The 13631-nt window shown below is 33.7% G+C and overlaps 1 protein-coding gene across 1 annotated transcript; it reads right to left on the bottom strand.

The window, feature by feature from the left end:
• Window positions 1-8291: 8291 nt before the first annotated feature.
• On the bottom strand, window positions 8292-13389 carry LOC131621397 (BEL1-like homeodomain protein 9). The gene is made up of 5 exons (XM_058892435.1): window positions 13240-13389; window positions 9741-10901; window positions 9145-9557; window positions 8987-9047; window positions 8292-8895 (listed from the first exon to the last, which is right to left on the bottom strand). Exons 1-5 carry the CDS (start codon window positions 13387-13389, stop codon window positions 8383-8385), a joined length of 2298 nt encoding a protein of 765 aa, XP_058748418.1. The 3' UTR covers window positions 8292-8382.
• Between the last annotated feature and the right edge of the window lie 242 nt (window positions 13390-13631).

The following is a 13631-nucleotide window of genomic DNA, read 5'->3' as shown; positions in this document are numbered from 1 at the left end:
GCATCAAGTCATGTGGAATCTGAGAATCAGAAGGTCTTTCCAGGGTTGTAGTGTGGTTTAAGATTCAAAGAAAAGAAGACAAACGAGGGTTGTTCCTATTCTAGGGAAGCATCCGAATCATAACTCCTTTCCTTTTCCTTTATACCTTTGACTTTTTCACCACTTCTTCTTTTTCATTCGTAGCTCGATGTTTTTCTTTTTTTTTTCAACAATTGTTTTCTTTCAAACATTGTTTTTCTTTTGTTTCTTTTTTTTTTCAAGCTATGAATTTCTTTCGTTCTTTGTACATCACCACTTACATCCTTACTCTTCTTTTGATTATGATTCTCCCCAACTTGGAGATCAACCTGTATTTGGATTATATGAATGCTCCCCTACTTTCTATGAAGGTCAAAGAGAAAACACATCACCAAATTTTGTGGTTGATGGTCTACAACAAAATTTTTATTGAGATCAAAACTCACCAGGTTTTTCCTTGGTGTATATGATGAAATTTACCTTGACCTCAGGCTCAAAGAATGGTTAGCAAAGGATCACACTCTCACAGAAGAAAAGAAAATTTTAAGATGGAGTTGGTTCAAAGAAACCCTCAGATTCAAACAAATGCCTAAATCACTTCCACAGATTTCCACAAACGATGCGACAAATGGTTTAGCATGATACAAACAAGTCAAAATAACCTATGGTCTCCTGCATATAGTAAACAATGGAAAGCTTTCCTCACAATGGTTAAGGCTAAGTTGATCCAACAAAAATAGTGTACCATAAAGAACTTCTGCCAAGTATTTTCTAACAACCTATGTTTCATGCACACACTAGAAGTTTGAGTTTGAAGATTCATACCTGACTTGTTACTTATTGAAAAAGAAAGTGAAAACTGAAATTTTTGAACATTCACTCGCTACCACTTTCATACATGTTTCTCCATTGTTGGTACTTTGCTTGAGATTTTCATTTTGTTGTGGTAGTACTCTTTCTAAATTGGGGATAAAACAAACAAATAATAAACAGAAAATTAAAAAATGCAAAAGAGTAAATCCACCCCCAAACTTGAACTAAACATTGACCTCAATGTTTCGTAACAAGCCCGAGAGGGTTGACTCACAGAGGGTATTGCAATATCAATTGCCTCTTCCTAGCTTTCACCAGAAAGGTTCCCTTATTATTTCCTGAAATAAAAATAAACAAAATAAAATAAAACATTAGAAACGTGGTTTGCCTCCCACGAAGCGCTCCATTTAACGTCGCATGGCTCGACAGTTCATGGTTGAATCATCAACCATTGTCTCGTTTTCTTGGCACTTTTCTTACCAATGTGAAGCCCCAAAAGTATTTCATGTTTGCTTGTTTGGTTTCTTCATCCTTAATTCTTACCACTTCAACTCGCGATCTCTCTTCCTTCATTTGTTTTGTCCTCTCCTCAAGATAGATAACCTCCTTATCCGTTAATTTCGTCTTCTTTGAGAACATCTCCTTGATGAATTTGACACATTTTGGCTTTAACTCTAAACCTTCTAAAAATGGGATGGTGATTTGCAAACGGCTAAACATTTCCATTGGCCGAAAGTAATGATTCTCATTCCCTTTTTTATTAAGAACTTGTAGAGGAAGTAATTCCAATGAGAGTTTATGCTCCTTTGCATTACTACTCTTCTTCAACTCTAAGTTCATCATATTCTCTTTTGAAAAAGTTTCAACTTTTGAAGTTTCTAACTTATTCACGACTTCTTTGATTATATCCTCCTTTTTTGTTCCTTCGACTAACACATCATCCACTTTTTTAGGAGGTCTTGGATAAGGTAGATTCATTGAGGGCTTATACTCAACTTCTATATTTTCCCTGATGTTTATATGCTCTATATTATCTTTTTCAACAACATCTTCCTTGTCATCAACTTCCTCCTCCACTCTCTTCTTTCCAACATCCTCACCAATCACTTTTACACTCCTTATAGAAGTAGTATTGCAAGTTTCTACACAAGTCGTAGGGTTTTGAAAAGTTGGGATTTGACTTACGTTTTGCTCGGTTAAGAATTGGGTAAGTTGGACATCTCGTGTTTCCCGGTTTTGTTGAATGGATAAAGAGAGTTGCATGAATTGATTCATGGTTTCCTCTAACTCAGATGGTTCACTTTGATAACCTTGGTTATAATATGAAAGTCCTTGTTGTTGATTTGTCATTGACATTTGTATGAACTGATTCATGGTCTCTTCCAACTTAGATTGTCCTCCTTGTTGTTGTGGCGACGGTTGAGTGTAAGGTTGAAAGGCTTGTTGTTGATATTCATGGTTAGCCATATGATACTCCATCGTATCTTCCGGTGTGCCCCATCCGCTATCATAAAACTCATTAACTTGAGGTGTAAACTGTGACACACTTTGAAGGAGGTACTCCATTTGTTGGAATAGGATCTCGTTATGAGCATGAATCCCGGCATTTATGTTTGGGTCAAACATTCCGACAACAAAAATCTACAAAACTAGCACACAAGTGAAATAACAAGATAAAATAATAATAATAATAATAATAATAATAATACTAAAATTAAAAGAAATAAAATTAAAAATTAAAAGATTATTGCAATAACAAAATCTAAAATAAAGTAACTAACTAAAAATCTAAAATAAAGGAACTAAACTAAAAATATAAAATAAAGTAACTAAACAAAAAAAATCTAAAAATAAGTAACTAAACAAAAAATCTAAAAATAAGTAAATAACTAAAAATAATATAACTAAAAATAAGGAAATAACTCAAAATAAAAAACTATTGCAATGCGTGCAATATTGACACCAATCCCCGGCAACGGCGCCAATTTGTTGAAAGTATTTGTGGATAAATATTTTCGGTAATATATCGTATCCACAGGGATTGGTTTAATATCACTGCCGTTCTATAGTTGATTATTTTGAGTGAGAAAAGTTAATTGGATTTGTTTTATGATTATAGTAGGCTAAATACCCTTTTTGGTCCCTTAAGTGTACCTCGGGGTCCATTCTGGTCCCTTATCTTTAAAAAGTTCCAAAGTAATCCTATAATTGTTCAAAAAGGTCCACGTTAGTCCTTTCCGTCCAATTTTTGCTAACGGCGTCAAATTTTTCATGTTGGCATCTGACGTGGCGCTGAAACATACGCGTGGCACGTGAGTTGGCACACATTCATAAAATTCTGAAAAAAACATTTCAAAACTTCTGCTTTTACTTGGATTCGAACTCAGGCCAAGTTGTTTGCAAGCAATATATATTATCCTCTACACCATTTCATAATCGATGTTAACTGGATCATTCAATTTTATCATCAATATTATTATTAATATTATTATTATTACTACTATTCTTAATTTAAAGTAAAATAATAAATAAAATAAAAAACAACAAATTAAATTGTTCTTGTTGTTCTTATATCTTCATCGTGTTCTTCATTTGCAGAAAAGTTTGAAAAACTAAAAGAAAAATAGGAAGTATCCTTAAATGTAGTATCCTTCTTTGTTCAACTTTCCTCTTAACCAACCCATGAATTTGAAGTAGATGAAGAAATAAAATCCCTCTCTCAATGTGTTAGTTATTGCCGCTGTGGCAAGCAGTTTTCACCACTGTTAGCTGAGCAATCCCAATGGACAATGAAGACCTACGTTGCCACCTATTTCCTCTTCAGATCTGCACGTGAATCCTTTTATTTCTCTCAGATCTTCAATCTCGTTTTATCCTTAGATCTATATACGAGTCTTTATTGATCTGGCCATATGAATGTTTCCCTGGTAAATTCATAGATTTTGCTGCAATGGCAAGAGAACATAACTTTGTTTTCTTTTATCGCTGAAGAAATTGTTGGAAAGAAGGATTTTAAGAAGAGAGTTTTCAAAAAAGGAGAAGACAAAAAATCAATTTTGCAATTTTGATTTAGAAACATTTTCTTTCATTTACGAACCTTTGCTTTGATTTAGGAACACAAATCACTTTTGCAGATGTGAAGCATTTGATGAAAATGAGGATTTCAAAGCTGATTTTTTATTTAATTACTTTGATTTGAGATTTGATTTAGGAAGATACATTACTTTTTGTTTTTATTTAGAAACATTGCTTTAATTTGTGAATATTTTGCAGCTTTAATTTTCATTTAATAATATATCAATTTTTATATTTTGATTCATTGTTTAATTAATATTTTTTTATCACATAAGCATATAATAATAATAATAACAATAATAATAATAGTAATAATAATAATAGTAGTAATAATAATGTTGATAATAAAGTTAAATGAAAATAATAACACCAATTGTAAAGTGGAGTAGTGGATAATTGTTAGTACTTGCAAAGAAGTTGGTCTAGGTTCGAATCCAAGTAATAGCCAAAATTTTGAAATGTTTTTTTAGAATTTTAATGAATTTGAAGATGGCGTATGACTCAGCGCCACATCAGATGCCAGCATGAAAAGTTTGACGCCGTTAGCACAAATTGGACGGAAAGGACTAACGTGGACCTTTTTGAACAATTAAAGGACCACTTTGGAACTTTTTAAAGTTAAGGGACCATAATGGACCCCGAGGTACACTTAAAGGACCAAAAAGGGTATTTAGCCATTATAGTACTATCAAATGTAAACAATAATGTAAATGCAGATAATGAACGTTTGTTAACGATTAAGGAAATATGTTGAGCTTTAGGGTTCATCAACCTATTCCTATACAACTTATCAATTAATTCACAATTGAACAATCTTTTGAATTACTATCTTCACTTATCCTCAAATATGATTCCTTGTCTGCAAATCAAATTAGATAGACTTTTACCGGTATGAGATTCGATCTCTCCAAATATCAATATCGATAATAGTAATTAAAAACGATAATTATGAAAACCCAATCACAATTCCATCTCTGCAAATTGGGATTGAATCAATATAGTAACCTAGGGCAAAAGTTAAAATCCTTTCTTTCGATCAAAGATTCAACAATGGTGTAAAGTAAAAACAAGGTTTCTTATTGATAATAAATTCAAACAATTGTTCATAGGAAATAATTAATGGCATTGTATATTCATAGGTTAACTACTACCTTAAACTCAACAAGAGGAATTTAGCTCTCCATAGACATGAAGAACACACAAGAATTAACAGAGGGATTCATCTTCATCAACGGAATGTCTTCGATTGGTAAAGATTTGGCCTTCAATTGTAGTTCTTGGCTGCACACTCAGAATGCTCTCCTAATTTCGCTCACAAAATTTCTCTCTTCCAAAGTTATCAAAAGTTCTGGTTAATAACGATTAGGGCTTGTATTTATAGCCTTTTTCTTTATAACGTCATCACCGCGGCGCGACACGGTCTAGCGCAGCGCGAACCCAAGACAGAGGGTTTCGCGCGCCTCGCCTCTGCTTTGGCGCGGCTCGCCACTTGCTTTAAATCAATTCTTTGTGATTCCACTTCTTCAGAGCTTCTACGCTTGTGTGTTCCTTCGTCTTTGCTTCTTAACTTCAATATCTGCACAAATAACACCCAAAGTGACGCAAGTTGTTCTACAATTAACATCGAACCTCGAAAGTTCAATTCTAACTATAAAACCATTAAAAATCATAAGATCTATTCACTTTTAGCTCAAAAGGTAGTTAATGTAACACATGAAAATACCATTAATTCACTCCTAACAACATTCTATAATCAATCATATAGAAATATAACATCATTTTATTAGAGTTTGTGTTCAGAAAGTTGTGATAGATGTACAGTTCATTGACACTGATCATCATTGATACTTTTGGTATGATAGAAGGCAAACTCTCACCTTAATCGATTAAATGAAGGGTCTAATTGATTAGATAATTAGTTTAGATTTTCTAATTGATTATAATTACTTCTTAATAGTGTAAGTACTTGCTATGATTGGTTTTAAGAATATTTGAGAAAAATATGTGAGTTTTAAAAAGGTTTTAGTGTGTGTGTGTGTGTGTGCGCGCGCGCGCGCACCGTCTTACAACTGCAAGATTTACTCTTGCTTAATTTACATTCAACTGATCAAATACAAGATAAAAATACTAAGTGCAAGTTCAGACAAGCTTTCAAATCTTCAATTCCTTTTGATAAATTGATTTGATTATTTTTATCTCTTCAAATAGGAACTTGAATACTTTGTTTTGAGCTTGCTTCTTGACTCATGATAGTTGACTTATCTTTTCTTTATTCAGTTGTCATCATCAAAATCTTTATAAAATTTCAACTTGCACGTTAATTATTTAGAACTACATTGTCCTCGTTATCAATCTCCACCTTAATATTTTCAAATTATCAATGATCTTGTGTCATTTGCTCCATTATGTATTTGTTTTCTACCATTAGGAACAAATAAACCATTTATTTCAAACACGACCTGTGAGGCAAATACTTGGACATATAAAATGATTCAAGTTTTGCCTATATCAAAGTCGCAGTCTTCTAGACTTCTTTTAAAACTCTACCCATGAGACACAAGATAATGACACTTATGGCCTTATCCACCATCTCGGTCTTCTATGCTTGTGTTAGACATGCAAGCATAGATGCACCACCTTTCAACGCTTCTACACACTTCTGTTGAGTTAAGATTTATTCATCTTCACTTTCCACAATCCAAAACCGTTGTCTTTAAAAAATTTATTGATATCCCATTTAGAACTCATGATAAACACTTGTAAACTTACTCTTTTTTATCCCACGATGGGTGATGCTTTTTTGTGAAATTGAAATGTTCTATCACGCCAAGACCTTCTTGTTAAGAAATATGATAATATATCAAGCATACTGAGAATATTGATGTGCGAAATAAAAAAAAAACTAAACTAAATGGTCTTAAGCAAAAAAGATGAAGCTACCAAACAGTGTAAGTAAATCCATAACAAGTAAGAAAAATGTAAAAGACGAGTGCACAAATAATATCTTTACTCAATTTTTGATCAAGCATGTCTACTTGTAAGAAGATAATATATAATTTATTGTAATTCAAAAGTTGTTACAAGAGATTATAAAATGAGTTACAATTGTCTCACAAGTTTCAATGAAATAATCACATTTTTTAACTCAAGTATTTTTCGATCTCTTAAAATCTCTATATATGAATTACACAAAGTCAAATTGTTTTAAAATGTTTCTTAATGGACTTATATTATCACCTATTCCATCTAAATTCTCTGATTAACTAACAAAGAATACACTCCAAGGAATATGCCTAAAAATGCATATTTATAATATCCTTAGATCGTAACAGGAGAAATCTCCAAATCAGACCCAAAACACAACTCATTTTTGAATAGATATAAAAAATGAACCGACTCGCAAATCAGACCCAAAACACAACTCATTATTGAATAGATATCGAAAATGAACTGACTCGACCTGTGAACTAAGAATCGCCCAACTCACGGATTGTCGCCTGACGCCACTATGCTGACAACCCGCCACTACCATCATGACATCACTACGGATCAATTGCCGCCTGGCGCCACTATGCTGACAACCCGCCACTACCATCATGACATCACTACGGATCAATGAAGCTTTGTAGCTATGATCTGCCTCCGCCGCGATCATGACATCACTACGGATCAATGAAGCTTTGTAGCTATGAACTGCCTCCGCCGCGGCTCTGTCAGCAAACCAGATCTCTTCCTTCGGGCTCGCCGAACCACCACCGTCGCAGACTACCATGTATTACATATCTATATTTATATTTTTAAATAAGTCATTTTTTATTCTTTCATACAACCTCAATTGTTATTTTAGGAACTAAAATATAATAAGTGGCTTATTTGAGCTCTGCAGAATTTTTTAGAAAATGATTAGATATGATAAAATTAATATCATTTACTAAAATACTCTTATTTATTATAGGTAGCTGAGTAATTAAAAAAATATGAAAACTAATAAATAGGGATATAATAATATTCTAAAGAAACCTTTATTTTTGAAACATAGAAAAAAAACTCAAATAAGACACTTATTATAAGACGAGAGAATATTAGAAACATTTGCCCGAGATACACCTAAGAACAAATATGCTTAAGCACCATCCAAAATTACAAAACAAAAATGATTGCAAAGATTTGGATAAAAACGAAACAAAATATAACAGACATGAGAGCAAAACATGATCACACCCAAAAAGACATGGCAACACAAGGCATAATCGCAAAACAAAAAGCAAATAACCCCAAGAAAGTTGCATCAGCGGCAGGAACAACAAGCAAAACCAGTCTCAACTGGCAGAATGGTTCTAAGCAATCTCAACTATTTATTTTAGTCTAGGTAACATACTGTTAACATTGGAAGCAAGCTTTATCTACTTTCATTTCAATGTTCAAGACCAAATTACAAGGCAAGATAATCATCCTACAAAGTCATCAATGTATTCATCATCCTACAAAGTCATGTATCATTTGCCCACCAAGGTGATGATGATGTCTAAATTGAACATCTTGGTGTTGTACACCTTCAACACCATGCCTAAGACCTAATGTCAATGAAACAGACCCAAGTGATCCTCCAACATCATGTCCACTATGTCTATATGGCAAAAAATCCATCAGTGTTCCATCCATTCTTGAACTCATCTCCCATTCCAATTTCGACCGCTTCTCTTGTCTCCATTGTTCAGCTTCATTCAACTCAATTTCATCTGCATTTTTATCTATAGATGTACCAAACTCCATATCCTGAATTTGGTTTTCAGGTATTGAATGCAAGAAAAATCTGTTCATTGTTTTATCCATTTTATCCTGGTTGTATGAGCCACCTTCAGTGCTGGAAGTTCCTTCATTTCGATTGGAATTCTCATCGTTACCGGTTGTTTTTTGGTCAAGCATGTGTACTTCCTCAACCATAGGCTTCCACACCCGAACACGGGCATTGATAAACCAATTTGATACCTACGGGAACCAATTCCAATATAAATAAAATTTGCAGGAACTAAAACTAAACAATAGCGAGCAAAAAACAAAAAGTGGTGTATGTTCCTACCTGGTTTCTTGAAAGACCTGTCTTAGTAGCCAACATGTGTTTATCAGTGTCGGTAGGATAACTACAAAGAACCATAAGTCAATATTAATTGCATCCTTAACAAACAAGATATAGAAAGATTCATGTAAATAAAAATTGAGACAAAGATGCAAACATACGGGTGAAGAAAATGTTCAAACAACCAAGCTCTAAGGATCGCAACCGCGCGTTCGGGAAAGCCTCTTTGAGGCCTCCAAACATGATGTTGCTGTGGATCATGGAAACCTGTTATAACCTTTTCAAGTTTGTTCTTTTGCATGCTTTGGTCCATCCACCTTACGCTTGCCACATTATTAGTGTCAACAAGGTGAGTACTATTGTTTATGGTGGCTATGGAAGAATCGTTCTGCATGACTTCACTTATAAGTTTGAGCTGATTTGAAATAGAATTGTTTAGGCACTTGAAGTGTTTTGATACTAACTTCAAAGCCAAGGTGATGTAAGGAGTGGCTGAATTAAGACCTGCTACTGATTCAAAAGATGAAAATACCATTTGCATTTGGTGTTGGTACTGCTTGTATCTTCTGTTGACCTATTATTACACATACATAGCCAGGATAAACAATGTCATTACCAATTTTCTAACTATTGTTACTATAAAGTAAAGTTTCCGAAATGAATGAACCAAAAACAAATATACAGAAAAGAAAATCAGAAAACCAATTTTCTCCAAATACAAGAACTATACAAGAAGTAAATGGGGTAAAAAACAAACCTCTTCTTGCATGTACACAAGTTTTGCTTTATTTTGTTGATAATCTGGCTGCAAAGAAACACCAAAACTACTTCTAGATCCCCAATCAGCTCTATTTTCTTTTGTACCATGAAACATAGAGGGTGATGAACATGAATGACTTTCTATAGAAGCAACTTCAGTTTCTGTAACATCACATATTGACACAGATTTTGGACAGCAAACTTCTGATAACAAATTTTGGGCAGTCTTTAAGAATCTTGAATTCTTAAGAATAGTGGCATAACCAGTGAAAGGGCCAAGTGGACCCACATTTCCATAACTAGTAGTAGTCTTTGAATTAGGTATTACTCCAACCACCAAATCTTGAAGTGGTTTTCCATAATCTCTAGTAACAAAAGAAGGCTTCACATATGGATCCTCCTCTTTAAACTGAGAAACATGAGCCTTAGATGAGAGTGATAATGATAAGCTTTGTGGATTTGAATCTGATTGATTTTTCCATCCAAACTCAAACTGATTTGGTTGGTGTTGAAGTTCAGAAGCATTCACTACACAAATCTCTTGACCATGGTTATGATGCATGAGTGATGTCATGTGAGAATCTGAGCCATTGGAAGTGATGGACTTGACAATATCTTGCAAAGAATGATGATTCTGAAACAGTGCTGAAGAAGTAGGAGTATGATGCATGACTTGACCTAGTTGCTTATCACCGCCATAAACACATGGAAGATAATTTGTTGCATTATTTAAAAACCTATCAGTGACTTGATGTTGAACAGTACTGTTTCTCCAGTTTCCAAAATCACTCACTTGCTTTTGTTGAGGAGAATGAAAATCAGTCAAAGAATTAGCATATGAACCATACTGCTGCTGCTGTTGATGATGATGATGTTGCATCATGAATAACCTACTTGATTCTTCTGCACTTGCACCAAGTTGCTCCTGATACTCCAAAGGATTCAAAGTAGTAAAGAAGTTAGGGTTTTCTGATGAAGAATAAACAACAACAGGTTCCTCATGGTTGTTATAATAACCATTTCTAAAGCTTCTAACTTGAACAAGATCCTGCATGTTAAACTTCAAGGGTTTAAATGTTGTTAGGGTTTGATAACTCTGCTGGATTCTTATTCTTTGATCCAATGCCAAAAGACTAAGATGCTTCAAAATACTTCCCTCCTGCAAACAACATCACCATGAAAGAAATACATTAAGATCTAGAGAGAAACACATAAATTACAATAAAATAAAACAAGTTAGGGTTAGTAACCTTGAAAGTAGCTAGGGTTACAAATACTGTAGCTGTGTGTATCTATGGTGATGCTTTGTTGCAGATTTATAAAACATGAATCAGTAGTTTTGAAAAAGGTAACTACACTACACAATCATTCATTATGATCTACTATATCATAAACTAACGTAAAGTTGAATCTTCAAAGCTGTAACTCAAAAAATGAGGAGCTAGCTAAGCTAGGTCTGTATGTTCTCAACATTCAACACTTGTGTTGTGTTGTATGTGGTTGGGGGCCCTCCTCTTCCACCTTCCATTTTTCTTGTCTGTCTAGTTTTTTTACTTTTTGAAATTCTGTCCCTCTATAAAGTTGTGGAGAGCTTATATTCTGATTGCTACTGTTAAAAGGAACGAAAGTAATTTGATTTTAAATTAATATCTTTATCAATCAACTTTTTTTTGGTCATTCATTCAACAAATATACTAGTAGTCATTAAAAGCATCTGAGATGAGTTCAAGCAATCAATATTAATGTGAATAACTTAAAATTTAATTAGTTTGGTTGACACAAATTTGGGAGCACTCCGTTTATTGCATACATACTCGTATTAAGCTGGTTAAGGGTAACTGGCACACAAGTTAAGAAATTTATTTATAAAAAAATTGTATGGAAAAAAATAATAAAAAAATAATTATATATTTTTATCAAAATTCATGTATAATTTTCAAAACAATATTTTTTATTTAGTTTTTATTTTGTGTCTCTAAGATATAAGTTAGCATTATCCTATTAAATTTAGTTTTAATTGCTTAGAAATAAAAAGTTTAGTTTTAATATTATTTTATAAAGAACATGAAATGGTGTTAGTTTTTGTTAGACGTTATATCTACTATTTTAATTATAAAAAGTTTAAATTAATCGTTAGTTAGTCCAATAATAATTGGCGTTGGATTTAGTAAGAAAGAACACCATTCAATTATTGACTGAATTGATTCCTGAATCAGACTATATCAATGGTAAAAAGTATAAAAGAAATGGTTACATTGATTTTGAATAGTAAATGTATCTAAATTATATATTAACAAGAATCCTGGCTACCTTTATAATTTTGGAGGTTTAATAAATTTTGATTAATTTTTGGTTGAGAGATTTTAATTTTGAGAGAGAAGTTAATGAGCCCTAGATCATAGAGTTGGAAGGGGTGGATGTTTAGCATACTCAGCATAAGTTGAAAATTTTTAAAGAGGCTCTTAAGGTTTGGAACGATGAGATTTTTGGAAATTTGGAGTTTAAAATAAGGTTTGCTCAAATAAGCTTTAAAGTCTAAAATTAAGGGTGAAGACAGTGACTGTTTCTCATGAGAAATTTGTTTGTAGATCACAGGTTTATTATGAGTTGTGGGAGCTTATCCGATGTCAGGACTCTAAAATATTTCAAATATACATGTTGTCATAGCTAAAGCTGAGAGATGTTAATACAAGGTGCTTTCATGTCTGTGTTAAGTATATGACTATAAGGAATAGTTTGATTTCCCTCCTAGTGGGTGGCATTTGATTGGAAAAAGTTTCCAAGGTTTGGGGGGAGATTTCTAAGTTTCTTAAAGAGCATATTTCTTATTATGAGGCCCTTAGGTATTTCCTTGGTGCATTTTCCCTGCCTTGCCTCTCCTTAGCTGAGGCTGAGTCCCTTACTGCTAGGTTTTTTCCTTGATAAATGACTGAGGTAAATGACGAGACGAATGGCTCTAAGAGTCTGGGTCATGGTGCATTCAATTATCTTTCACTAAGTTCTAGGGGTAAGTCAAGGAGGAAATTTATGTGATGTTTGACCAAAATTTTTAGAGCTTTGTGTTGCCTAATAGCTTGACGTCCTTTTTAGTCGCTCATGTTCCGAAGGTTGAGTCTCCTTTGGAGTTGGGAGATTTTAGACCTATTTCCCTTCTTGGTTCGTTGAATAAGTTGGTGGCTAAGGTGTTGGCCGCTAGGCTTTCCACGGTCATGGGTAATTTTATTTCCCTAGAGCAATCGACCTTTCTTAAAGGGAGGCAATGACATAGTGGTCCCTCTTAATTAAGTTTAAGACTATCCTAGGGTGTATAAAAGAGAATGTTTTCGTGTTCGAAGTGCACATTGTGAAGGTCTACGACTATGTAAGTTGGTCTTTCTTGGATTATATGTTGTAGAGGTTTGATTTTGATGATAGGTGGATGGTTTGGATTTGTGCCTGTATTTTTTTTCTAATATATTTTCTCCCAAGGCACCTGATGCATTTTTTATTTCAAGAACCTTCATATGATATTCCTGGATGATCTCACCATCATTCATCTTCAGATTTTCAAATTTAGAAGTGAGAAGCTGAAGTCTTGACATATTCACTTTAGATGTACCTTCATGAGTTGTCCGAAGAATTTCCCAAACATCCTTGGCTATTCGCATCTTTATCTTTCACAACAGGATGATCCCATCCTTTTAAAACAACCTTCCAAGCCTTGTTGTCCATGGATTTCAGAAAAGCCACCATTATGACCTTCCACCAGTTATAATTTGAACCATCTAACATAGGTGGTCTGTTGTTGTATCCCCCTTCCTCATCCATAGTACCCGAAAATATTTTCCCTTAAGCTCACCCAATAATTAGAACAGGGTGTCTGCTTTGTTGCCAATTGAAATTCTGACAC

The sequence above is a fragment of the Vicia villosa genome, unplaced genomic scaffold (assembly GCF_029867415.1).
Source record: "Vicia villosa cultivar HV-30 ecotype Madison, WI unplaced genomic scaffold, Vvil1.0 ctg.000004F_1_1_1, whole genome shotgun sequence".
NCBI lineage: Eukaryota > Viridiplantae > Streptophyta > Magnoliopsida > Fabales > Fabaceae > Vicia > Vicia villosa.
This window is presented reverse-complemented; position numbering and strand designations above follow the sequence as displayed.

What these genes read in the sequence shown, in the direction of transcription:
- LOC131621397 (XM_058892435.1), bottom strand. Translation starts at nt 13,389, where the DNA reads ATGCGAATAGCCAAGGATGTTTGGGAAATTCTTCGGACAACTCATGAA. An exon ending in TTGTGTACATGCAAGAAGAG is followed by an intron (nt 9,558 to 9,740) that starts GTTTGTTTTTTA and finishes GTGTAATAATAG; the next exon opens with GTCAACAGAAGATACAAGCA. An exon ending in TTTGAACATTTTCTTCACCC is followed by an intron (nt 9,048 to 9,144) that starts GTATGTTTGCAT and finishes GGTTCTTTGTAG; the next exon opens with TTATCCTACCGACACTGATA.